Below are 24,305 nucleotides of genomic sequence, written 5' to 3'. Positions count from 1 at the left end.
CCCCTTTCCTCTGCACAAGGCTGCTTACCACCTTATCAGTTTTAATTTAGTTACTGCTGCTGGGTTTGATAAACATACTGCTGTATGGGGCTTGATGAGTGTTACTGGGGGTTTGAAAGGAAACCTTCGATCTTGAGTTGACTTTAGTGGTATGAATAATCTGACAGGATGATTCTCTTGGGATTATCAGCAGTAAAGGAGTTATTTATAGCTTTCAGGTTTAAAGTTGAGCTGTTGAGAAGCTGGCTTCTCACTCATCACAACGTTTTGCTTAAGATGGAGAAAAATGCTTCATGTCTGGTGTAGTATAACATCCACTCTTCACCTGTTCTTAGAAAACTCTGGTCCTCAGTATTCTGAAGACTTTGTCACTTTGCAAATTCCCTGAAAGAAAAGCTTGGTTGTTGTTGTTCGTTTGTGTTTTTTTTGAAGTGATAATTGGTTTCCAACTATGCAAAACTAATTTCTTGAGTGGGTTAAACTTTAATATGGAGTGTAAAAAGCAGCTGGTATTTTCAGCTCACTATGTTTTAATTCCTTGCTGCTCCAGATATCACCGTAACTCTTACTGTGATGCTGGCTGTCCAGAAGATGCCATCAGTCAGTTAAGACACAGTACTCCCAACAACCTCAATTTGATAGTTTCCATAAATGTTGTGGTGTAGAGTGTTGAAGGTCTTGAAGAGAAAAAGTAGAAATAATTTTGAGGGCATTTTGTTACATACGTATATTGTATCTACACACATATATGTTTATATGTACATAAATGTGTGTAGATACAATATACGTGTATATATGTGCATATATGCTTCAGTCACAGTGAAAATACAGGGTGGAACAAAGCACAAAGGACTTTGGAAAACTTAACCACTTGGCAGCCTTTGGCTGATAATAGTTGGGATGTAATATTGATTACAGGTGAGAAGTGATGTGTAGTGTATATAGTGTACAATAGGTTGCTGTAGCAAAGTGAGGACAAATACCTTTTATGTTCACTGTAACCTTTAATGTATTCTTTAGCCTAACCAGTATGAGCAGAAAAGAAGTGGGGTTTGTGCTGCTTTGTACAGTAGAAAGTGGCAAAATGTGTAAGCAAAACATTTTTCGAAATAAGCTTTTCAGTTTACTTTTCCTTAACTGGGAGAAGAAACATTTAGCACCTTAAATGTTTATGTAAATGGTTTGGAACACTGGGAAGGTGATGATGAAGTATTCTGTCCTTATGTTTCAAGACTGTCTTCAGACTCAAAGGCTAGAGCCAGTATTTTCTAAATTGAAAGTCTGATTTAGGACCATTTGAGAATATTCCTTTGCATATTTCCCATGTCTCTCTTAACGATGAATCAAAAAGGGTGACATTGTTTAATGATAAACAAATTCATTAATGATTGGATTTTCTTGAGCAGATCATGTTGTGTAGTTGTCCTTTTTAAACCCCATGACATCTTCAGGAGCACTCTGTTTTATGAAATGTTTTGTATTTGAGTTGTTCATGTAAAAAGACTTAAATGCTGCAAAAAGAGACTTATGTTTTGTTCATATAGGTTTTTAACTTTTTTTTGGTTCTTCTGTTCTCATGTTACTTTAGAAGAGCAGTACAGAGTAATGTATCTATTCCAAGTTACAGCTATTTATCTTGTTAAAAGTACTTTGTCATATCTACATGAACAGCTGAAACATTTCCCATATGTTACCAAAAACATCAGCGCAAAGAATTAAATACAGAACAAAATATGAAGTTGTGCAGCCAATGCTACATTAAACATAATGGGCACCCTTTCTCATGTCATGTTTTGCTGTAGAACACCACAGTGATTTTGTGGGATATGTGACTGCCCTTCCTGAATATTCCTCCGCATTTTTTTTTTCTATAAGAGGTTGAAGATTTCTGCCTTTTCCCATTCCTCCCAGCTGCTTTGTTTAGATTGATATCTTTAGTTTGTTTTTCCTTGAAGTACTAATCCTTCCTGGATTTCCTTCCACCTAAGTAATGCAAAGAGATTGTTCTAAACCATGTGAAATAAAGAGATTGCAAATCCTGTTCTCAAACACCAGGAGTATCTCTCCTTCTACCAAATTACTTGGTTGCAAGTTATATTTCCATCTCCAGCCTTGAAAAGTGAAGTGGAGAATTACCATAACAGTGAGACCAGGGTTGTCCTGGGTAATTTTTATAGAAAATCATGACTGCTGCTGTGCTGTAGATGAAAAACCATGAAATACTTATGTGTTGCTTTGAAGTTGTGAATGACTTGAAGCCAACTTCCCGTATCCTAATTGAGTATGTGATGTTTTTGTTTATTTACGTCAGCAGCTGATTTTTGTAAGATGATGTTTTAAGACAGCTTGAGGCCTTTTGAGCAGAGCGTGCTCTTGGTTGCTTTATCAGAATCACTCCACAGCATAAGTCAGAACAAAGTTCAAAATTAAAGTTTGCATCTGTAAAACCTTTACTCACTAGCAAAGGGACAGGTAGACCACAGTGGGAGGTAAGACTCCCTTTTATCACCAAATGTATTTTCTAGTCAGAAATTGTTTGAATGGAAATCATGCCCAGAAAACTCTTAGTTAATGCTAGAAGATCAGGAAAAAAAAATAAACTCAGTTTATGGCAGTTAGTCCAATGACAGGAACACTTTGTTCCTAAATAATGCTGTACATTAAGGAGTAGTAGCCGACAAAACGATGCAGTGAATTTAGACAAGTGCCACTTGTTCATATCTCTTACAACAAACCTGAATAATGGCAACAGGAATAATTTCTATTTCAGTGATGTTAACTTGGATGTATAATAAGGTAAGCTGATGGTTCTGGACTTCTTTTAATTCCTGGAAGTTGGTTATGTTTTGCAAAACCAAAACTGAAGTATTTAATACTAGCTGTGGTTAAGACAGATTGTGTATGATTTGAAATGGGCATGATTGTAAGCCAGTGCAGTGCTGCTGTGTTACTCTTTCAAAATAGGATTAAATACCTGACAGTTGGTAGGTATGGGATTCATTTTTACACATAATATTTAATATTCAGGAGTTAATGTAGGATTACGTAATCTCTTCCCTTGACTGCAAGGAAACATGGTTATGTCTGTTCTCTCAGTTCCTGTACAAGAAACCAGTTTCACTGCACATTTTTCCCAGTTGTGAGTAGAAATTATGTTTCTAGAGCCTCCTACTGTTCTGTTGTATCTCATAGTCAGTAGGAGATTCTCTCACACATGCTACCAGTGTTTACTGTTTTTCCAGATTTGGATGGGAGGTTGTGGGGAGAATTTTAAGAAAATATTTTCCTGATGGCAGCCTATTCCTTTCATTTGTGTGCACCTAGGTTTGCTGAGCTTTAGAGACAGCTGACTTTTGGTTTTATATTTGTTTTAAATTTACTAATAACCACAGCTGATTGATGTTGTGTTTTTTTTTTTTTGGTCTCCTTTTAGGGTTTTGTTTTTGCACTGAATGTAGCCAGGACGGATCCTTGTGGGCTTTGGCAGCCCTTGGAAACTGTCAAAGGTAAGCTCAGTATTGTGATCTTGAAAGTTGGAGGTGAGAAGAGCAATAGCCTATGCTGGTTCTTAAGATAATGTAGGATGTAGATCTGTATTCATGTGCTTTCTAGTGTGTTATTTCCTGTGGGTTTGTGTGTGAAGTTTATGTTACTGCCTGATGTGATTTGTTTCTGTAAGCTGAAGTTGGTTTGTATGATATATCATTTTCTTTAAAAAATAGTTAATTTATGTTGAGATTTTTTAACTCACTGGAATTGGTAACTGATTATTTCCTATAAGCAATAAAGTTATAGTCGAAGGTTTTTTATCTTCTGAATGCTCTTGCTTTCATAACAACTTGCATTTAAAGTGACAGAAAATACCGTCTTCTTCTGTATGTTAAATTTTATGTTGCTTTTGTACCTTCTTAACAGACTCAATGTAATACAATGCTTTAGCAGTTAAATGCATTATGGTTGGATCGTGTTAAAAATGAACATTTTGTCTGTACGTAGAGGCTAGTGTGTCGATACAATTGTGTCAAACAAGCACAGTCTCATCTAGGCACTGTTCAGTCAAGCAGTGCCTTGTTCTAGCTGCTCTTGTTTCAAGTACGCCATGTACACGAGATCACTGCCTTGGAAGAGCACTGGTGTGCCTGGTTTACTTTGTGAGAGTTTGGGACCTACCTTCAATTTCTGCTTAATGTCTGTAATGGTGACATTTGGCGCAGCCTTACTGTCCTTCAGGGAGTTTCTAGTGGGCCATATCAAATTTAAACTTGGGAATTCACAGGAATCACGATTGGTTGTACATTAATAAGTGCTTCTCTCACAGCTGCACTCTTTAGAAGCTTGAAGTAGGTTTTTTCTTCATTATCTGATGAGGAACAGATTTTTTCTTTAGTCCATATTTGATTCCTGCTGCCAGTCTAAAAAATAAAAGTGTTGCTGCATGAAAGACCCTTGAATTAGACAAGGTGCTTAGTCCCAGTGATGCCTGTTTGCTGAAACCAAATTTGAAATCATTGGAATTCCAGCTCTCTCTTACTATTGAAGACCTTGTATTTTTCCATGCTGGACCATTCTATGTGGAGAGAAAATTAGGCCTAGACGAAGTACCTTGTTCACTGCTATTGGTTTTCAGGGATTGATAAGTATATGGAAATTTTGTTTAAGTTTTGCTTGCCAGAGTGTGTTAGAATGCAGTAGTGCAGAGATGATATCCATAAGGACACTGCACTGTTCTGCTTACACTGAGTGGCTGCATCTCTCATGCTGATCCCAGAGAACAAAACAAGTGCATCTTTGCTGAAGAAAGACATGGAGCAAAAATACGACTAAAAATCAAACTGGATTGTCCCAAAACCATTCTGTTTAATGGCAGGGCAGTATTGCAATAGGCATTAAAGTTGGTAAGAAATCCTGCTGGTTCATATTAATGAATGCTCTAACCTTTGAGTATAGATTCTCATCACTGTATTACATTTTAAAAAGTTAAAAGTCTTTCTTAAGTTTAAATGTGTGTTTGCTACATCATATGTGGACATACCAGTGCATTGCTATTTGTCAGGCCTTCCTTGGTGTTACCTTACTCCAGTTGAAGTTAGTTAATTTTTCTGAAGGATATCAGGTAAATAAAAAAATGAGGGATTTCAGTCCCATTTTGAGTAGTTTGGGTGGATATATGCAAGGGTAGAAGAGGATTATCTTACTTTTGACCTTTTCCAGGAGTGACTTTCTTGATAGGTGTTGGATCTGATAATCTAAATGGGCTGTCTATAAACTTTCTTTTTATCACCTGAGAACCTGACATATCACATTAAGTATTGAATATAAGTAAACAAATGCCTTTAGGCTTTTGGCATTTTCCTGATCCTACAGGATGCTAGTACAAATTCTTACTTCCTGTCCATCCTCCATGTATAAAATAAATGACCCTGTGTGTTGCCTTCAGGACTCTTCTCAGAAGCTGGTGAGCTGAAGAGGGGATGTCTGTAACATAGCATAATTATGTTATTTCTTCATGTGCTGGCAATAAGCAGTCTCTGTTAGCTAAGAAGTCACCCTCAGCTGCAAAAGCCAGCCACAGAGGTACTGTCCCATGGATTCAGAAATCTTGAAGTGTCTCCTTTTGGCAATAAATAATCTTGCAGTGCAGCATTCTTATGCCAGTGGCTAAGGGAATCAATGATTCATGTATGCAAAAGAACATAAAAATTATTGAATTGGACTCATTGTTTATTGGAGGATGTTTGGTCTCTTGAAAGAGCCCAGAAGCAAATGCAATGAAGCATAAAAAAACCCCCAAACCTAGCAATAGAAGGACAGTGTTCAGCAAAGCTTCCTCTTGCAACACTTTTTGTAGTCTGTGGCTTAGGGTCTTCCTGCTAAAAGTTTTTGTTGATGGATTTTCTTTCTCTCTTGTGAAGTTTTCTAGTCAATTACTGAGCCTTTTAGAACTTCTACCTTTTTACCATCCCATGTGAGTGAGTTCACTCTAAGTATTGTATGACATAATATTACATGTTTTTTTTTAAATATTAAAGCAAATAAATCATTAATTACAGGATAAATTAAGAGAGAAAATAGAAGTTGTAAAAAAGAAAATGCAGTGGAGAAGGACAAGAGTTTATTCATTTAATTTCCTACTCTAATCTCTGAGTTCTGGATAGTTCCAGTGTATTTAATCTCTTGTCTGTGTAAGAGCTTGCTTTTCTTTGTCCTTGTAGCCTTTCCATTTTTAAAAATTTCCTAGTTCTACTGACCTTTTCTTTCCTGCTTTGAGATGCACTGGTTGGTATTTTTTTTGTCTTCTTCCAGGAGTAGTATATAAAAACTGGAGTCAAATACTGCCAATTCCTCTGGTAGTGAGGGATCTCAGAAGATAAAACATGTCAGTTTTTCAAAGGCTTATATTTGAGTTCTTCAAGCACTCTGAATGAAAAGTGACTTCCCCTTGCTGTGTTCTTGGTCTGACCTTTCTGGTCTTGTTTTATATGTAAGTTTTTTTTAATGCTTCTGTAGCTCAAGTTCATTCTTGCTTGTTTCTCTGACTTCGAGGCCAGGTAAGTGCCACAGGAATCCTTCTGGCCAAAGCTGTTTTGGCTGTTAGACATCAGACTGTCTGTCTAACAAAAATCTGAGGAGCTTCCCAATTACTTGACTCTGACACTGCGAAATCATGCTCCAAAACTCCCAGCTCTGAAAGTTCTGGAGTGGGTTTCAGAAACTGGGCCTGGCAAAGAAGTACCATGGACAGGGACTGCCCAGCCTGGCCTCCTCCACTCTTCGTGCAGAACAAAAAGCTAGAAACATTGATTATAGGCAGGAGGATCTTGGCATAGATGTCATGCTTAGCATTTGATATCTCTGATTTTTGCTTATGCACTGAAGGCAGAATGTTTAATGAGGATTTGAGTAAGAGTTTGATTTTTCTTCTCATTCCTTCTTTTCCCAGAAAAGAAAATTACTGTGCTCTAAGTCTTTACAACTCTTGTGTCTTGTGCTAGAGTGTATGATATTACTGAACGTAACAGCTTGTTGGTTGTAAGATTTAGTAAGTTGTATGTAACCTTTTGTAGCTTCAGGCCCTTAATGTTTGTAGGACTTGTTCTTCACTCCTTTAGTCAACCATGACAGATGGTGTTTTACCTATGTGCAGCATAACAGAGGAGGTTGGAGTGCAGACAGCCTTACACTCTGAGCAGGCATTAACAGTGAAGTGAAGGAGGTGCATCATTTAGAAGCTTTCTGTTGTCAGTTTCCAGGCTTGGAATTGCTGCTGTGAACGTGGCAGTCAGCAGTTCTGTAGCTGAGGTGCAGAAGTAAAGAATCTTCAAAATGGATGTTAAATGCTGGTGCAGGTGAAGAGTTACATAATCTTGAGAGGGACAACTGTTAAAGGCCAACATCTCTTGGCTTTAAGAGAATTCTTAATTCAGTATACTCAGTGTGAGCCCTTACTTTCCATATACCTGGAATGTTAGAGATCTGGTCATGCCTTACGTCTTGCATTTTAAGTGTTAGAGATTCCTGCTGGATTTATGCTGGTACTGGTGTATTTGATCTCTTAAATTGATTAATTTGATCCATTATCCCTGAAAGATGGCTCATCCTCTGGAGGAGAAGACATTCGAATCTTAAACACCAAAGTCTCCCTAATTGTTTTGCATCCTTCCGTAAGTTACTTTACAATTTGAAGAATGTAGTTTGGGGTGCAGATTTTGTTTAGTTGGAACTGCACTGATACTGTCAAACAAACCTGAAAATAGATCACCTAGTAGTGTTGAATATTGGAAACACTAGGATCTGTTGACCTGGGTTAAATTGTAAGTGCCAGCCTGAAGATGAATGACTTTATCTGTCCCGTGAACCATTTAGATTCTAGGATGTATTTATTTTTAGAATGAAGTCAAGGAAAAAATCCTGAAAGTAAGACTTCAGAGGTACTGTGCGATCACTGGAAGTCTTAAAAATTTTTCAAACTAATGACCTTTAGATTGTCTTTAAGCTGTGTCTTTAAAGCTTATATTTGCACAGAAGCTGTCTCCTAGTAAAGAATTCCTCAGCTCTGGTCTGTGTGATCGTTCCTTGTGGACTTTAATGACTAAAATCAGTGACTACATTAAATACACAGCAGTGACACTTTAAAATTAAAAAGAAAGGATATTACTGTTAAGTGCTTTTTTTTTCTTTCAATTAAGTAGTTTTGTCTTATTCTGAATAACAGTTCTTGTTTGTGTAAAACATAATTTCAGCAAATATGTGCAGAATGGCAGCATTAAAGGTCATAGCCTAGAATTGTTGTTTATGTGCCTTGCAATCTCACATAATATTGTTAAAGGCAGAAAAAGAATTGTTTTTAAAATATATCTTTGTTGTTTATCTTTTAGGCAGTATTTTGCATTTCTGCAGAGCTTTGCACAGATCCTGTTCCCATGCAAACTGATGAGGGAGAAATACTGGAGGAAGGCAGTCCCAAGGTCAGTGAGGTAAATGCCACTGTGTTTTGGAGGAAGAAAAGCTTGTTTGGCTGAAAGGGGGGAGGGGTGGGGTACACGGAGTGAACTTCTACTGGTAGTGGTATTTTTAATAAGTACCTTTATGTAGATACTTATTATTTATTGTCATGGAGATGCTTTAAAAATTAAACTTCGAAAAACCTTTAGAAAGATGAGGGTTTTGCTACCCACTATGGATTGGAACGTGTGTTTTCAAGCACTTCCAGGAAGGAAAGAGAAAACTTGTAAAAAGATACTAACCCTGATAGAATTTAATTTGTGATAACTGGAAGGACTTTCTTTCCTACTCTCTGAACTAACTTAAGGAATTAGACATGTGGGCCCTTAGGTGCAGGTGTTGGTGTCTGTGGATTACTGACTGACCTATACTGAAGGTGTGCTGCTTCTTGTTTCCTTGTACTTGCCAGCATGTGCTGTGTTGTGAGGCTGCACTGTGTGTTGCTTTTGAAGGCTCCTCTGATTCTCAGCATACCTTGTTGGGACAGGAGCATGTGAAGTGTTCTGTTGAACACAATGCTGTGTCCTGCTTTTTGCCTTCTTCCTGAAGATGCAAATGTTAAGGTGTGAATTACTTTGGTTTTCATAATGGCATAGTCGCTGGCATACTCTTCTGAAGGTTTATAAATACAGTTTATAATCCTGACTGCTCAATGAGTTGATGTCAACATTGCACCTGATCTGTGTTTTAAACATGCTCCTTACATTTCACGAAAATCTGAATCATTGCTAGTTTGCTTGAAGCTTTGTGTAAGAGAGAGAATGAGAAATTAAAAACTAGAAGACTAAAGTTAAAATCTGTTTCCTAGGTAGAGCTTTGGAGAGATGCTTTCATTGTTTTAGGGTATAAGATAAAACATTTTTTTAGCTGTAAGCACCAAGTTAGGAAGTGAGTGAGTAAGTAATTATTAGAGAAAGGACTTGGCAATTGTGCTGCATGTACTTTAGGTGTTAATTTTAAATAGCTTTGAAGGAAGGTTGGCTCTAGATTAGGAGCTGAAAAATGAGAACATATCAGTGGATGTACTCACAGTAATCCAGGCTATTGAACACATCTTTTGACAAGGATGTGATTACAGGTTTCAGTGAGGAATAGACACGAGAGAGGAGACATCACAGTGCAAATAATTACTGATTATAGCAGAGTTATTGGTGCCTTCTCTTCACCACACAGAGAGGAACTTTGCTCTGTGTGTGAACACACATTTATGTGTATACAAACAGGTGCCTGTGTGTATATTTATGGATACACAGCTTTCTTTTTTTTTATTGCCTCTCTGGCAGGAAGTAGATGGAAGTGACTGTCTTTTTCTCCAATGAAAGATATGCTTTTCTTTGGCATACTTAATTCTGGATATAATGGTGAATATTGTATATCTGCTACAAAAATTGAATGAGCTTAAATTTAAAACCAAATTCTTTGTACTGACTTCAAATACCTAAATATGTATGAAGTATTGCTTTGAAACAATTGTTGTGGGGGATCAGGAATTGTGCATCTGGTATTTAGTGTTATTAATAAATTACTATATAGGATCAGTGAATATTAAGAAAAAAAGTCATGACTGCATCTAGTCCTTCTCTGCATTCTGTGATGTACAGGTCTACTCACTGAAGTCTGTTTTTCAGTGGTTCTTCAATCTGTAAATTATGATTCTCTTTCCTTTTCTCAGGAGAGTTTTGTATCTATAACAGTTGAAGGTTTGTCGTAGAAAATTTTAGGCAAGTTATATTTCACTATGTTGTCTAGTATCATTGAAATTATTCCCTTAATTTACAAATGTTTACCTGATCTAGTAACCTATTTTCATAAAGATATATTTTCCTATGAAATACCTTTTTAGATATTCAGTAATGTAGTTCAGTTTTTTCCTTTTATCAGGTTATTTCCCCATCCCTCCCCACCCACTCCCAACTTTTTCAGGCAGGAGACATGAGGTATACTTGAATGAAGTATTCTGAAAGAGATGAGAGCAAAATCATCTTCTGTGGAGATACCATGAATGTCAGCATATAAAGATTTGGATACTGCAAGAATTAATGTTTTTATCATACCAGCCTGAAAATAACCTAAAAAGTTTTACATGAAGATTCTGTCATAGAGTGAAACACAAATGATATGTCATGCTGTATGCTTGTGAATTGGTTTGGTTCTGTAACATTCTCAGATTTTCTGATATCCTAGACTGTATAGTATTTTGAGACATTTTGGTCAAGACTTGAAGGTAAAAGGAGATTTCCTCTGGTTTTGAAGAAAAAATTATATTATGCCTTATCTTATGTAGAGCTGAGCAAGTCACTTTAAAGCCTAAATATTTATGGCCTTCAAACTAATTAACACTGTGTAAGGTATGATCAGAAGATTTAAGCCCTGCAGTCAGACATCGTGAATAATGATCTTCTTGCTTGACTCCTAACAACCTGGCGAGACAGTTGTAAAGTCAGCTCTTGAAATGAGTGGCAAACTCAGTGGCAACTCACTGGAAATAAAGCTTAAGGACAGTTATTGATGGAATCAGTTCCCACTTCAGTGTTTATTTCTACCACTGTTGTTCGTATATACATTTTTATTTGATTAGGAATTTAATTTTTTAATATTGTGGTTGTTGAGTTGTGCTCATGTTCTCAATTTTGTATACACTTTCTTCAAAATGGCCTCAGCATGGTAAAGACAGCTGGCACCTGTCAATAGCATCTTCTTGATTCCAATAATTACCTAATGTTAGTGCTATACAGAGAGGAAGCAACCTGTGCAGAAGTCAGTTATTTCAAATGAGCATATGGGTTTTAAAAATTAATTTAGTTTTGGCAGATGTGGAAGTCTTATTTGATAATAATATCCAGTCTATTTTATCCAAATGACCTACTAGTGAGTACCATACAGTGAAGTATCTTTTCACTTTTTAGAATAGTTTGGGATGGGCTGTCTGGTTTTTGGCTTTTCAAGGTCTCTTTTCTTCCTTTCAAAAAAAAAAAAAAAATCATAGAATTGTTAGAGTTGGAAGAGACCTCCAAGATCATTGAGTCCAAGCTTTGAATACCACCATGAGGTGGCAAAGGCTCACCAGTGGGGTACAATCAAGGGAATTTTGCTGGACTGATCTCTTCAGAACTGGGAATCCAAGCAAGACCCTCATGGTGCTCTCCCCATTCATGTTTGCTGGAGCTGCTAGTGGAAGGCAGGAAGGACTGGGTCATTCTGGTTCCCTGATACCAAAGTGAAATCTTCTGCTATCTCTCCATTGCAGCAAGAGGAAAAGAAAGTCAGTGTTTGTGCTTGGAATCTTATACCCTTTATTATTATTTGGATTATGATTTTTATTTTTAATTCTGTTTTGTGGTAGCTAATTAGCTACTAGCAGTTGCTAGGCTTTTTCCATTAACAACTCTGACAATATCAACAAGTGCTGAACTTCTTGTTTGTGACTGATTTCAACTGGTTGTTCCATCAGTTAAGGATTACTGCACAGGCACTGCTTAAACTTGGTTTCTTAGTTGTTCCTTTGCTGTAAAATATTGCAGGAGGAAGCTAAAATTTTATGCCTGATTTGAAGTACTTTTAGATTTCTTTCAATGTTGGCAGGAGTTTTGAGCTTATGCAGAAAACTTCTTTATCAAAAAATGCAATTAAAATGCTCATGTTAAATGTAGAATTTCTCACTCTCCTCCTAGCTGTTCCTTCAAGTCTATGAATTCAGAGTGAGTGAGGGACTTTGACTAAAGTAATTTATAGAAAGGTATTGATGAATCGTGGTTTTGCTTCAGTGTTGTAGAAGGGAAAAGAGGAAAAATATTTGATTCTGACATTTTAATGTTTTGTGTACTAAAAATCTAGGTATACAAAATTTGATTAAAAATATGACTTCACAGGACATTGAAAAACACTTAATTCCTAATAAGAACAAGAAAAGGGGGAAGATTCTGTATTGTATGGTGTTATGTAAATGTAATTTTATTCAAAGTTTTCATCAGTATTTATAGAAATAATTATTTAATTGAATTGATAGGCCAGGAATTAGGCTACTTTTTCATACTTTGGCTCTTTCAAAACCAGTGGCACGGACACTGAGGCTTGTCCTGTTTTTCAGTCTCACTGTCCGGTGCCACTTACAAGCTGTCTTGAGGCCACCCATTAATCTTTATTTTATTTCAAGTTGCTACACTGTTCATATCTGTCAGTGTGAATCTTTCCCTTACATTATTGAAAACTGCCTGCTCTCAACCTGGTTAATTCTTACTTTTCTTGCCTCTTGGTGTCTAATTGTGAACTAGCACTTGCCTTCTCTTTAAATCACTCTTCAGAACTCTCTTGGCACTGGCAATGTTCTGTTGTGGTGTTTGGTTTTTTGTTGTTTTTATTCTTCTGTTCTGAAGCATGCACACAGATGATAGAAAGGTTAAAAAGTATGTGACTCAAGTATCTAAACATTTGCTTTTACTTCATGCATGTTGAGAATAAAGGAACACAAGCCTATGTGAAGTTAGGTGTTTTTATATTTATAAGCAGAATCTTAAAATTCGTAAGGCAGTGTTGTTAGGAGTTCTCTTTCCTCAAAGCAGGAATGTTTCATCACTGCATTTATGGGTAAGGTATGCTCAGTTCCTGATGTGGATGTTACATAATGATGACAATAGTACAAAAGGTAGGCTGATGCTTTCATTTTGTGGGATTTAGAATTAATATAATGAAAAAAAACTCTTAGTTAAGTAATTAAACTCAGAGCATCCAAAACCTTGATGCCTGTATCTCTGGGGCTTGCAATCCTACTCAGCAACACAGAACTGGGTTTCAATTCAGATAGCACGGAATAATTTAAAACATTCAGGCCTATACAGGAATGAAATAAACAGTCTGCTTTGTGAGTGTAATTATAAAAAAATGTTTTCCAGTCTAGTACTGGCCTGGTACAGGGTGCTTTCAGATGATGGTTCCCTGCAGTATGAATCCCTGCACTCTTGGAAAATTTTGGCTTGTTACGAGAGGTGAGCTTTAAACCTCATTGTACTTTCTTGTGAGTACCTGACAGTTCTGAATAGCAGTTTACTCATGTAGCTGTTCCTTCTCCATTGGATTCATGACAATAGGCTTTGGGGTTTTTTTTATTTAGTTATTTCATTTTTCATGTCCACTGCTGACTTACTTGTGGAGCTTCCAGCATTTCTCTGCCCTCATACACAGGGTATATTTCCATTATTTTTTCTGGAACATGAGTTGTAGGAGCAGCTAGTCTTTGTAAAGGTGACTTACAACTGTACTAAGTTCCTGGAGTCTTTGCATGAAGTATCTTATATAGTCTTTGAAAAGTAGAGAGGTATTCTGTCTAACAAGACAATTTATGCTTCCCCCAAAATGTAGCAGCTTAAGAACTAGGAGGACAAAGAATTTTTCACAACAGAAACTGATGTCACCTCCATGCTCTGCCAGCTTCATTTAGTTAGCCTGAAAAAGCTACAGCTGTTGAGGAGTATAATTTCAAACCCAAAATATTTGCATATCATGTATTGAAATAAAAATCCATTAACCTCTCAGTAAAGAATTAGTTTACTTAAAATTCCTTTTAATTACATGTTATAAAAGCTTGTAGAAGTGTTATGACATAGTCCTCTTGTTTTAAGGATAAATTAACATGGTCCATTAAGGGAAGCAGAAATTTTGGGTTAGTTTCCCTCTAGAACGTCAACACTGTGACCAGAAAAAGAGAAAACGTAGTGTTTTGTAGCATTCCTACAAAACACCACAGGCTTGGAGCTCTCTACATGGGGAAGAAAACCCAAGCAAACCTGCTTGTTGGTTTATAACTTCAAATTTCAAAATTTCAAGGCATTGTAACAAAGAGCAATAATTATGGTGTGGGGTCTAACCCTACCTGGCAACTAAGCACCACACTGCTGCTCATCCACTCCTGCCCCTGCAGTGAGATGGAGGGGTGGAATTGCAAGGGTAAAAGTCAGAAAATATGTGGATTGAGATAACAGCAGTGTAATAATCTGGGGGAGGGGGGAAAACTCCGACCAATAACTAAGAGGAGAGGAAAAAAAAGCCTGTGAAAGAGCAAATGATGCAAAAGGAAAAGAATTGCTTGCTGCCAAACAGTTGATGCCCAGCCAGTCTCTGAGCAATATTAGCCCCAGCCAACTTCCACACATGCCCTCACTCACTCAGTTTTCGTGCTGAGCATGATGCCATGTAGTGTGGAGTATCCCTCTGGACAGCTGTGGTAAGTTGTCCTGGCTGTGTCTGCCCCCTCTGGCTTCTTGTGCACCCCTGGCCTGCTCACTGGTGGGGTGATGTGAGAAAGAGAAGAGGCCTTGATGCTCTGTGAGCCCTGCTGAGCAGTTACAGAAACAATCCTGTGTTATCAGCACTGCTTCCAGCACAAATCCAAAACACAGTCCTCTACCAGCTACTATCTAGAAATGTAGCTCAGTCCCAACCAAAACCAGTACAGTATCAGGGTTCACTATAAAAAAACCAGTTATAAATAAGGTAAAATTGTTGAGGACTTTGCAAAAAAGAACATAGAATTAATACTACTTGAACTATTGTAAAGGAATGCTGTTGATAGCCTAGGTGCTTGGACACTTGAAAAAAAAATTCAGGATCAAGTTTAGGATTCTTCCAGTTGGGTGTACTGTTTTTTACAGAGGCAAGATGGATTGCTCATTTGAAACCCACTTATCCATAGTGAAGACTGCTAAAATATAGATGCTGAACTGAAAGATGACTCTGTTTTCTAATCTCAAAATACCCTGAAGTGCTTTTGAATTACAAAAGAGAAGGTTAACACAATGATGTATTTTCTTTCTCTTGGAAAATACCATCATGTGCCAAGGTGACTTTGAGATCTGTAAGAACTGTCGCCATATGTTCTTTGATCCAGTCTTTTCATATGTACAGTTCATGTGGAGGAAGTGTACTGGTGTGGTATGTGTGCAGTGAACAGGTGTGTGTCTCATTTCTAAAGGAAAAAACCCTTCAGTCTTAAAACATTCAGTTTAAAAACTCATCTTTTCTGTTCTTTTAAAGGTTCTTTATTTTTAATAAATTAGCTTTTTCTCAACCAATAGCATCTCTTCAGTTTACAGCAGTTTATAATATTTTGCAAAGCAGACAAAAAAGCAGATATTTGCTTAAAGATTGAAAAAGTGGTTCTGCATTTGAGAGCTTATGTGGTATAGTCCCACTATGATGTGAATGACAATCAGGGATATTGATTTGTGGCTTTGCTTACAAAGCATCTCTTCTTATGCAGGTGTACTATTGGCACACAGTTTGAGGGCTTTCTGCCTTTTCAGAATGTTGCCTTTTGATCTCTTTCCATTTGGTCCTGGCTTTAGAGAATTGTTGGCAGTGGTTGTAGTCCATGTGACAGAGTTCTTTATAATTGGTAACTTTATATGAAGTCTTACACATGTGGATGAGTGTTTTCAATTTTCCTGTCTTATGGCAGACTTGAGGGGGGGATAGGTATTTGGGGAGAAATTTGAGCCAGGGACATTAAAGCCTATTCTACCCTACTTTAAAAACCTTAAATTACTTTACAAATAATTTGTATAATGTTAGTTTGGCTGAATCATTGAAAGGTGTAAAATTCATTGGTCTTGTTGACTTTGTGCATTTGCAAGACTGTATATTTGCATGACCCTAAAGGGACTGTTTCCTTTTCATTTTGTGAACTAGTTGGGTATGAATTTTTTTCACTTCCTCAATTTATTTTTTTTTCATTCATTGGGTGTGGAAGAAGTGCATGTGAGTTTGATGGGAAGAGTGTGGCTTGTTACTCTTGTGATGGTAGTAGTAAAAAATAGTAGTGATGGTTTTCAGCATTCAAGTACATAAGAGGCTGATTGGACAACTAAGGGCACTGGAATTCTGCAAAACATATTGTGTGATATCGGTTCCCCTGAAGGGTAAAAGCAACATTGAAAATATGTCAGCGTTTCCTGGCACTTGTTCGAAGTCACTGAAGCATTTGAGCAGTAGGCAAGAGGGTGTATCACAAGAGGGGAGAGTTTAGTAGTTGTCTACAGACTCAGAAGTGTGGAACTAGGTTAAGAAATATTTAGAGGTACTTTGAAATCATATTCTGTACACAGATAGAGTTTCCACATGTAATTCCCAGATAAATAATGTATTCCCATGGTATCTAAAGGTTTGTTGGGGATTTTTTGAGGGCAAGTTGTAGAAAAGCCCAGGCTCTGCTTCCAGAGATGAGTGGCTATATTAATGCTTTGGTGGTCTGTCAGATAGCTAATCTTTCTAATAATCTTGATAAATTTGGAAAAATTTTAAAAGCAAGCAGCAGTGTCAGTGGCTCCCCTGTGACTAAAATGAATTTGGATTTGCATTCTGGTAACTGGAGAAACTGGAAAGCAGCTGTGTGCTGTGGATGTGTATAGCCTGTATTCCTTCTTCTTTTTGACACTGATCAAAAGTGGATGCCTAAAACAGACCTAAGGCAGGGTTAATATATACATATAACAGACTTGTTCTCAGCCTCCAGCTGTTGAGGAACTTTCTGGGCCACTGTTAGTTTCTATGTGTTTAGAATCCACACAACAGATTTCTGTGAACACAGAAAAGAAAGTTCTTTCTGTTGTTTGCCTGTCTCGTCTTAAGGCAGAATAACTTCAGCACCAATTTATGTGTGCCTGGCTTATGTCACTTTCAGTCATTCCTCACAAACAGCTGCAAAAAGTATTTGTGGCAGTGAAGGTGATTAAATGTGTTGTGCAAAAGTGTAATTTAGTTTTCTGTAATTCTGATTATCACCTGCTTTCTTAAGCCTTTGAAAATTCTTTTAGCAGTTCATACCTGTTGTCCTTTTGTGGCAATGCATCGTCTAGATTTCCAAATCCAGGTGGAGGAAAGTTAATATCTTTTCTCTCTTCTGTGTCAGGGTGGTTAACAATGTGTGTATCAGAATATCAGCCACTTACAGATGTCAGCTTAAACTGCTATAACTTGTTCATCTGTGTCTGCGCCGTAAATAGGAAATTGACTGTAAAATGAGTTGGCTAAATAGAGTCACTGAGTTGCACTGGGTGAGAGTGGCTTCTGAAAGTACTGGTGGGGGTGAACTGTTCAAGGGCTTTTGGGTCAGATGTGTTCCCTAAATGGAAAGTGTAAAAGGTAGCCAAAGTTAGCAAGAATTCATGGCTTGTGAAATGCTTTTGCTCTTTAGCTGAAGAATAATATAAAAGGTTAATTAAATAAAATCGGGGATTTTTTTGTCGTACTAAATAAATATTTTCCTGGGCTCCATCCGTGCTATGTATATGCAGAACACACTATAAAATGGATGGAGTGTATGGATGCAACACACTAAAAAATGGATCATCAAGAGTGGAGCAGGAAAAGAAAAGCACTTTTGCTTAAATTCAGAACGTTTTATTCATTTTTTGTGTCTGAGATGGTTGAATTATTATTCAAAGCTGCCTTGGCAGCTTCAGAGTTGGAGTTTTCAGATGGTATTTCTGGATATCCTGTCATACCATGACTTGAGTGACTTTAACATCTTCAGTGGCTGACATAAGGTAGAACTGTATCTTGCTGCAAACAGCTAGGTGGTTTAAATTGCTTTCAGAGGAAGATATCTATTTATTTTTTAAATATATATGCACACACACATTGTGTTTTAACACTGTATTTTAAATACTTGGCTATTGTATTTTAAATCCTAAGCAGCTTAGTCATACATTAAAAAATAATTCATTTTTTATTAGGTAAACTTTTGTATTTGTACATTATGAAACATGGCTGGCATCCCAACCTTTTTAGCATTTACAAAGTGTGACTGTTGTTTTCATGTTGTTAATAAAACTGCTTAAGATTGGCAGGGAACTCATGCTAAGCTGCTGGGTATTTTACAGAATATTTGTTAACAAACATCTTAAATATTCCGTAGAAAATGAGCCATAGGTTATTTCTTCAGTTACTTAGTGACTATTTGGTGACAGCTGAAACTAAAAGCAAAACTTCTGGTCTTTAACCAATGCTGCAGCTTTTGTGCTTGTTTAGCTGTAGCATAAATTACATATTCTGAGTTCCATAGGTTAATGATGAACTGAGTTCCCACTGACAACCTGTCCTGCTGATCTATGTGGATGATGCATGTTTTAATGATTATTTCTGTTAACATGTTGGCATTTCTTCTAGTTAATGTCATTAACTCTAGTTTCAGTGAGCCAGGTGTTAAAGTACCATTAAGCTGCATATAGCAAACACCAGTAGCAGATGAGTAACTTTTGAATGTAATTACTGTGGTCTAAGTGTGTTAGCATTCAGAATGATTAGCAGGGAGTTCTGAATGTGAAGTGTGATTTAGCAGAGGGATTCTGTTAGTAAGTTTTCACTTCTGTAACTAACAGAAAACCAGTCAGGACTGTGTGGTGGCAATAACATTGAAATGCTTCATCCAGATGCTGCTGAAAAGCTTCAAGGAAATACTGATTAGGCTTAGGAGATGGTTCACATATTTTGGTGGTGATTTTTATATAGCAAGACTATGCTTTGGGAAAATGGAGAAAAAAAAGAGATAGAAGTAGGTTCAAGTGAAAATTTAGTTACATCACAATGGTGCACAATACAATAAAGTCCTGAAAGAGACAAAAAAATTCGTGCATACGTGCCACTATTTTGCGCATACCTTGTCTTTAAGACCTTCCTCTGTGTGATTCAGAAAAATACTTGGTGCTTTCTCATGTTAGGAGCTGTTTTTTCTTTCTTTTTTTTTAAGTTTAAATCACAAATTCTAAGGGTTTTTTTAATGCTTTCGTTTGTGTACTGAATTTAAGATTTTATCTAAGAAGTACATTTTGAGACTAATTTTGCTAAACAATTTGTGCTAGTCTATGTGTATTTTGAAATGTTAGCTCAACACTAATTTATTCCTAAAAAATTATTAAAGTGTTAGCAGCTAAATTGCATTTTTATTAAAAGAAGTTAAATTAAAAATTTAATTAATCTGTTCCTAGTGAGTAAAATTTTCCCCAGTGCACTTTGTCCAAAGTGCTTATAATGAAGCCAGGCAGAGAGGTGACTCAGCTTTCCTTTCATTTGTAGTAGTGATTACATTTCTGTCAGACTTCGAATGGTCCCTGAGATTTCTTTTTTTGTAGCACAGCTTCCACCACTGTTAGCCGTAGTGACTAGTGACTAATTGCTTGGATTTCGAGGACTGGGTTGTGCAACTCTCCTTAAAACAACTATTAGTGAGACAAAATAAGTGCTGAGGGCCTGTTTACAGTAGTGAGGGTGCTGCTGATGATGGGAGGGACGTTGGTGTTGAAGAAGTAGTAGTTGTGACAAAACATCGGATTTGTCACTCTTAAGCTGGGCCTGGGGTAGGCTGTGTGAAAATCTCTTCACTTAAAGTACAGGAAGTAGATGCCACAAAATGCAGAAAGCAGCATTTGACCTTGGCTGGTCTCCACAATGTCTGTTCATGTGCTAGATAAAGCTTTGGTGTTGTGTCTGCTTGGGATGCTAGTCAGTGAAAAATTTGGAGTCTTCATCTCCTGGCTGGCTCAAGTCCTTTGGGGCTTTTGTTTGTTTGTTTGTTTGGAGTTTTTTGTTTGTTTGGGGTTTTTAATTGTTGGTTTGGTTAGTTGGTTGGTTGGGGGTTTTTTGTTTGTTGGGGGGTACTTGTTTTGGTTTTTAAGTAGGAAATAAACTGGCTTTGAAAAGGAACTGTGGAATGAGTAGGAAAAGGTGATAGCAGCTCTCTGATGAAGTTACACTAGTACATTTCTTTGTACTGGTGAAGACAAGAAGGCTGTTTAAAATTAATAGCTTTTCATAATAAGTAAAGGATTTCTCACAAATATCTTTTTTTTTTTTTTTTCCCTGAGAAAATGCTTGGTGTCTCTTAAGCTCAGTTCATCTTCGGTGGGCTAGGATAGCTTATGCAAGAGTTGAACTTGTTAGGAAAATGTTAGGGATGTGGATTCAGGAAAGATGAGGCTTTTGCCCTTGAAACTTTTTAACCCTTCAGAGTGTTGCTGACTTTATCTAGGAGATAAGGTTTACTCATTAATCAAATCCATTAGGGTCTCATTGAAGATATTTTTAGAAAGAGTAGTATGAAACTGTAGTAACAGGTGTTGCACTTCTGGACAGAAAAATATAATAGTTTATTACATGGAAGCTCATGATAAATTTCATTTTCTAAAAGTTAAGTATTGTGTGTCTAATAATGAATAGATTTTCTTAAATAAAATAGGTTGCCTTTTATTATTAGAACACTCAATATATTAATTTGTGTTGAAATTTGGATATTCACAAGTGCCTGGATTTTTTGGAGAGAAAGGCTTTGAAATAATAAAATACAGAGTTCAACAACTGGCAGAGCCTTTAAAAAAAAAAAAACTTTTCTACTGAATTCCTCCCCTGATGTTTCAGGGTCTATTTCTGGTTCCTGCTTCCAGCTGCCAGAATCTTGAAGCTTTCTCCATTGCTTGCCAGGAGAAACAGGTGTGGAGTGTGCTTCCTTTGATCCCTCCTCTTGGAATCAATGGCTCCCTCTGCAGTTCTCTTAAGAGAAGCTAAAGTGTTTCAGATCCTCTGCCATTCCACCTTTTCTCCTTTTCCTTGGGAGCAATACAAGAGATCCAGGAGCTCTGTCTTAGCTCCACCTTCCATTCTTTTTCTACATGTTGTGGACAACTGCGTTTCCTTCATATGCTGTGAGTCAAGAGAGACTCAAGGCTTAGAAAGCAGCACCTTTTCCAAATGCTGCAGTGAGCCAGATCTGGTGAGGCTGCTGCATGCTGTGGATGGCTGGAACTTAACTGGAGCCCAGACCTCTTGTTTTCTTTAAAAAAAGACTCAGAGTGCTGAATGGGATAGGGTGATGACAGAATGAAGGGAGACTGAGAGACTTGTAGGGAAGAAATGTGCTTAGGAATTGTATAAGAACTGTGGGTGGAGGAGAAAAAGAAGAATATTCTCAGCTAACTGTGGCTCTTATGTGCTGTTCCTCTCTTCAATTCATCCTCAGATAGTCACTTAATCAAAAACTCAAAATACCACATTCTCGTTCTTTCTGCGGTATGATGTCACTACTGTCATTGGGAAAAAAAGACCTCAGCATTTTAATTTTGAAGTATTTTTTTTAATCTTTAATTAATAGATAGCTGAGCCTAAGAAGAAACTTTATGAATATGTAAGCAATGCTTTTTAAATTTTATTGTCATTTTACTTCCTCATAAATTGTTTTCAGAAGGCTCTCTGTCAGATACATATCTTTGAATTAAGATTAACTACCCAATAAAGTGACTTTTAAATATTGCAAGAAGATGTAAATGGGTATTACTTTATGAGCTTATTCTAGAAATTTTGGACCATTAAATAAGCTGTGCATCACTTTCTAGCAAAAATTTTAAAACCTGCAGAATTCCAAGTGAAAAACAGAGATCACTGATCATCAAATTGTTTAACATGTGCAGGCAAACACAAAAAAGTTAGAATCAAGGTTCTGCAAATAGAGGAAGGCAGAAATTGCTGCACTGGATGAAGCCTGTTGAATGATTGTTATAAATAACTTCTTCTTTCACTTTGTGAAAGTAATGTCATTGCTAGAAACAGAAAAGCTTATACTGCTATTGTTTCTAATCCTCTAATACACAGATAAATCTGTGTACCTATAGGTACATAAACCATAAAACCTGCAAAGACTTGTGAAATTCAGTGTTGCAATTTCTTTGTTCAAGAACTAATTTTTTGTCTGCTTAGTAGTACATTTTCTCTGTGTATCCTCTTACAGGTATTCTTTTGAGAGCGAGTTGGGTTTTATTTACATTGTAATAGCAAAGGGGTAATATTTCTTACGATACTGTCACACTGCTTATTTTTGTTTATGCCTCAGTGCTGTGTTGTCTTGCGTTGAGGGAGATTTGCAGGCCAAATGCTGGATTTTATTTATATGAAATCTCCCCTTTGCCTACACCGTTCTCTACTCTGAGCTCTCATGTTTTTGGAGTGTTGTGAAAGAGGTTTGAGTCTTCATTGTCCCTGCTCATAGACACTATTCTAAAAGAGGGCATACTATAGATCTGCCACAGACTTTTCAGTGTTTCTTTCTTCAGCATAACTTATTTTTTCTTGGTGGTGGTTTTATTTTGTTGAGGTTTTTTTGATTATGCAACTTTTTAAGATATTTTTCTTAGACATTTCCAGATTGAAGTGCAGGTTCTTGCTGGGTTGGGAATTCATTAGGGGTTTTTGTCATGTGTGTTATCTCTCAATATTAAACTGAATCTGTTCTGTGTTCATAGGATTGCTGGGAAATTCAGGTTCAAGGGGACCTTCCGAGGTCTTTAGTCTGACCTCCTGCTCAAAGCAGGGTGACCTGTGAGGTCAGACCATGTTGTGAGGGATTTTACCTAGTCAGTCCATTAAAAACTTGAAACAGCAAAACTACTCTAGGCTCTCTGTTCCAGTCCATGACTGTCCTCATGATGAAAATTAATTACCTTGTGTCCATTCTGGACTTACCTAGTTTGAGCATGGTCTCACTGCTTCTTGTCCTGTCACGGGTACCCCTGTGGTGAGCCTGACTGCTTGCTGACCTCCTTGAAGGTGCAGACTTGCTGTTAAGGTCTGCCCAAAGCCATCTCTTCTCCAGGCTGAATCAGCCCGGCTCCCTCTGCTTTTACTCACAGGACAAGTGTTCTGGCTCCTTGGTGGCTCCTGTGTCCATGTTCTTGGTGTACTTCTTGTATTCTGGGGGCCCAAAAGGAGGTGCAGTAGACCATGTCTGGAATAATAAGCTCTGAGTAGAGGTGGCAATCAGTTCCCTCATCTACTGGCAAGACTCTTTTTAATAAAGCTTGGGATGCTGGTGACCTTTCCTGACAAGGCTCACTGCTGGCACGTGATCAGATTGCTTTGTGCCAAGACCTTTTCCATTGAACTGCTCCCCAGCCACTCATCAGCCTGTATTGTTGCTAGGGCCTCTCAGGTACAAGTGTTTTGTGTTTGTCCTGTCTGAATTCCTACAAATCCTGTAGGGACCACTCCTCCAGGCTGTCTAGGTTCATCTGAATGGCAGCCCTGTCTTTAGACTTGTTGATTGATCCTCTTCACCCCAGTTAAATTTTATCTTGAAATTCTGACTAGAATATACTTTACTGGCCCTGCAAGGCATTGTTAAGATATTTAATGGACTTGTCCTAGACTCCTGCAGCACTTCCCTTGATCCTCTATGCAGCATACAGTACTTTGTCCTCTGAGTCTGACCAGCCAAATGTTTCCTACAAGTCTAGTTGTTTATCCATTCTCAAAAGAGATATTTTCTAGTTAACTAAAAGTCATTCCTTGACCTTCCCATGACTTTTTTTAGTGTGTTGATGCATTTTATTATTATCTTTATTTATCAATGAGACCCTACCAATTAATCTTTATTTTGTATATTTTATAGTTTCTCTTCCTGTGTACTTCCTCATTCAGTGATTTAATTTTTTTTGTGACCTTCTTGTGGGTGTCTGTGCCGTTGTACCATATCTTCTACAGTTTTTTAATGATGCATATTTTAGTAATTTTATGTACTTCTGTCTACTGTCTGAAGTACAGCAAACTGATTTAACATTTCTTAAAGCAGATAGGGTTCTCTAGTTGTTTTAAAAGAGATTGTGCCTGGACCGACAATCTTGTTCTTAGCTCAGATCCTTTATTATTTGTCATTTTTTGCCCACTTCTCTTTGAGATTAAACTTTGATAGATAAGCATGCTGGAACTGAGAAGTCCCTAGTGTTCTTCATATAAAATTCATAATAAAGCAACAGTTCTATCAGCAGTACTTC

General features: G+C 37.2%; 1 protein-coding gene across 11 annotated transcripts in view; it reads left to right on the top strand.

Moving 5' to 3' along the window:
- TNRC6B (trinucleotide repeat containing adaptor 6B) overlaps nucleotides 1-24,305 on the top strand; it is a 133,445-nt gene that overhangs the window by 9,239 nt on the left and 99,901 nt on the right. For 5 of the 11 annotated variants that reach the window (XM_030238058.2, XM_050982514.1, XM_050982534.1 and 2 more), the window contains 2 exons: nucleotides 3,434-3,506; nucleotides 8,376-8,474. In XM_030238058.2, the coding sequence (XP_030093918.1) occupies nucleotides 8,421-8,474 (54 nt within the window). In that variant the 5' untranslated portion in view covers nucleotides 3,434-3,506; nucleotides 8,376-8,420. The remainder of the gene's footprint in view (nucleotides 1-3,433; nucleotides 3,507-8,375; nucleotides 8,475-24,305) is intronic. The other 6 variants (XM_050982503.1, XM_050982496.1, XM_050982520.1 and 3 more) reach the window with 4 other exon arrangements.

Source organism: Serinus canaria, chromosome 1A (assembly GCF_022539315.1).
Source record: "Serinus canaria isolate serCan28SL12 chromosome 1A, serCan2020, whole genome shotgun sequence".
Classification (NCBI taxonomy): Eukaryota; Metazoa; Chordata; class Aves; order Passeriformes; family Fringillidae; genus Serinus; species Serinus canaria.
Note: the sequence above shows the minus strand (reverse complement) of the source record. Positions and strands in the feature narration are given on the sequence as shown.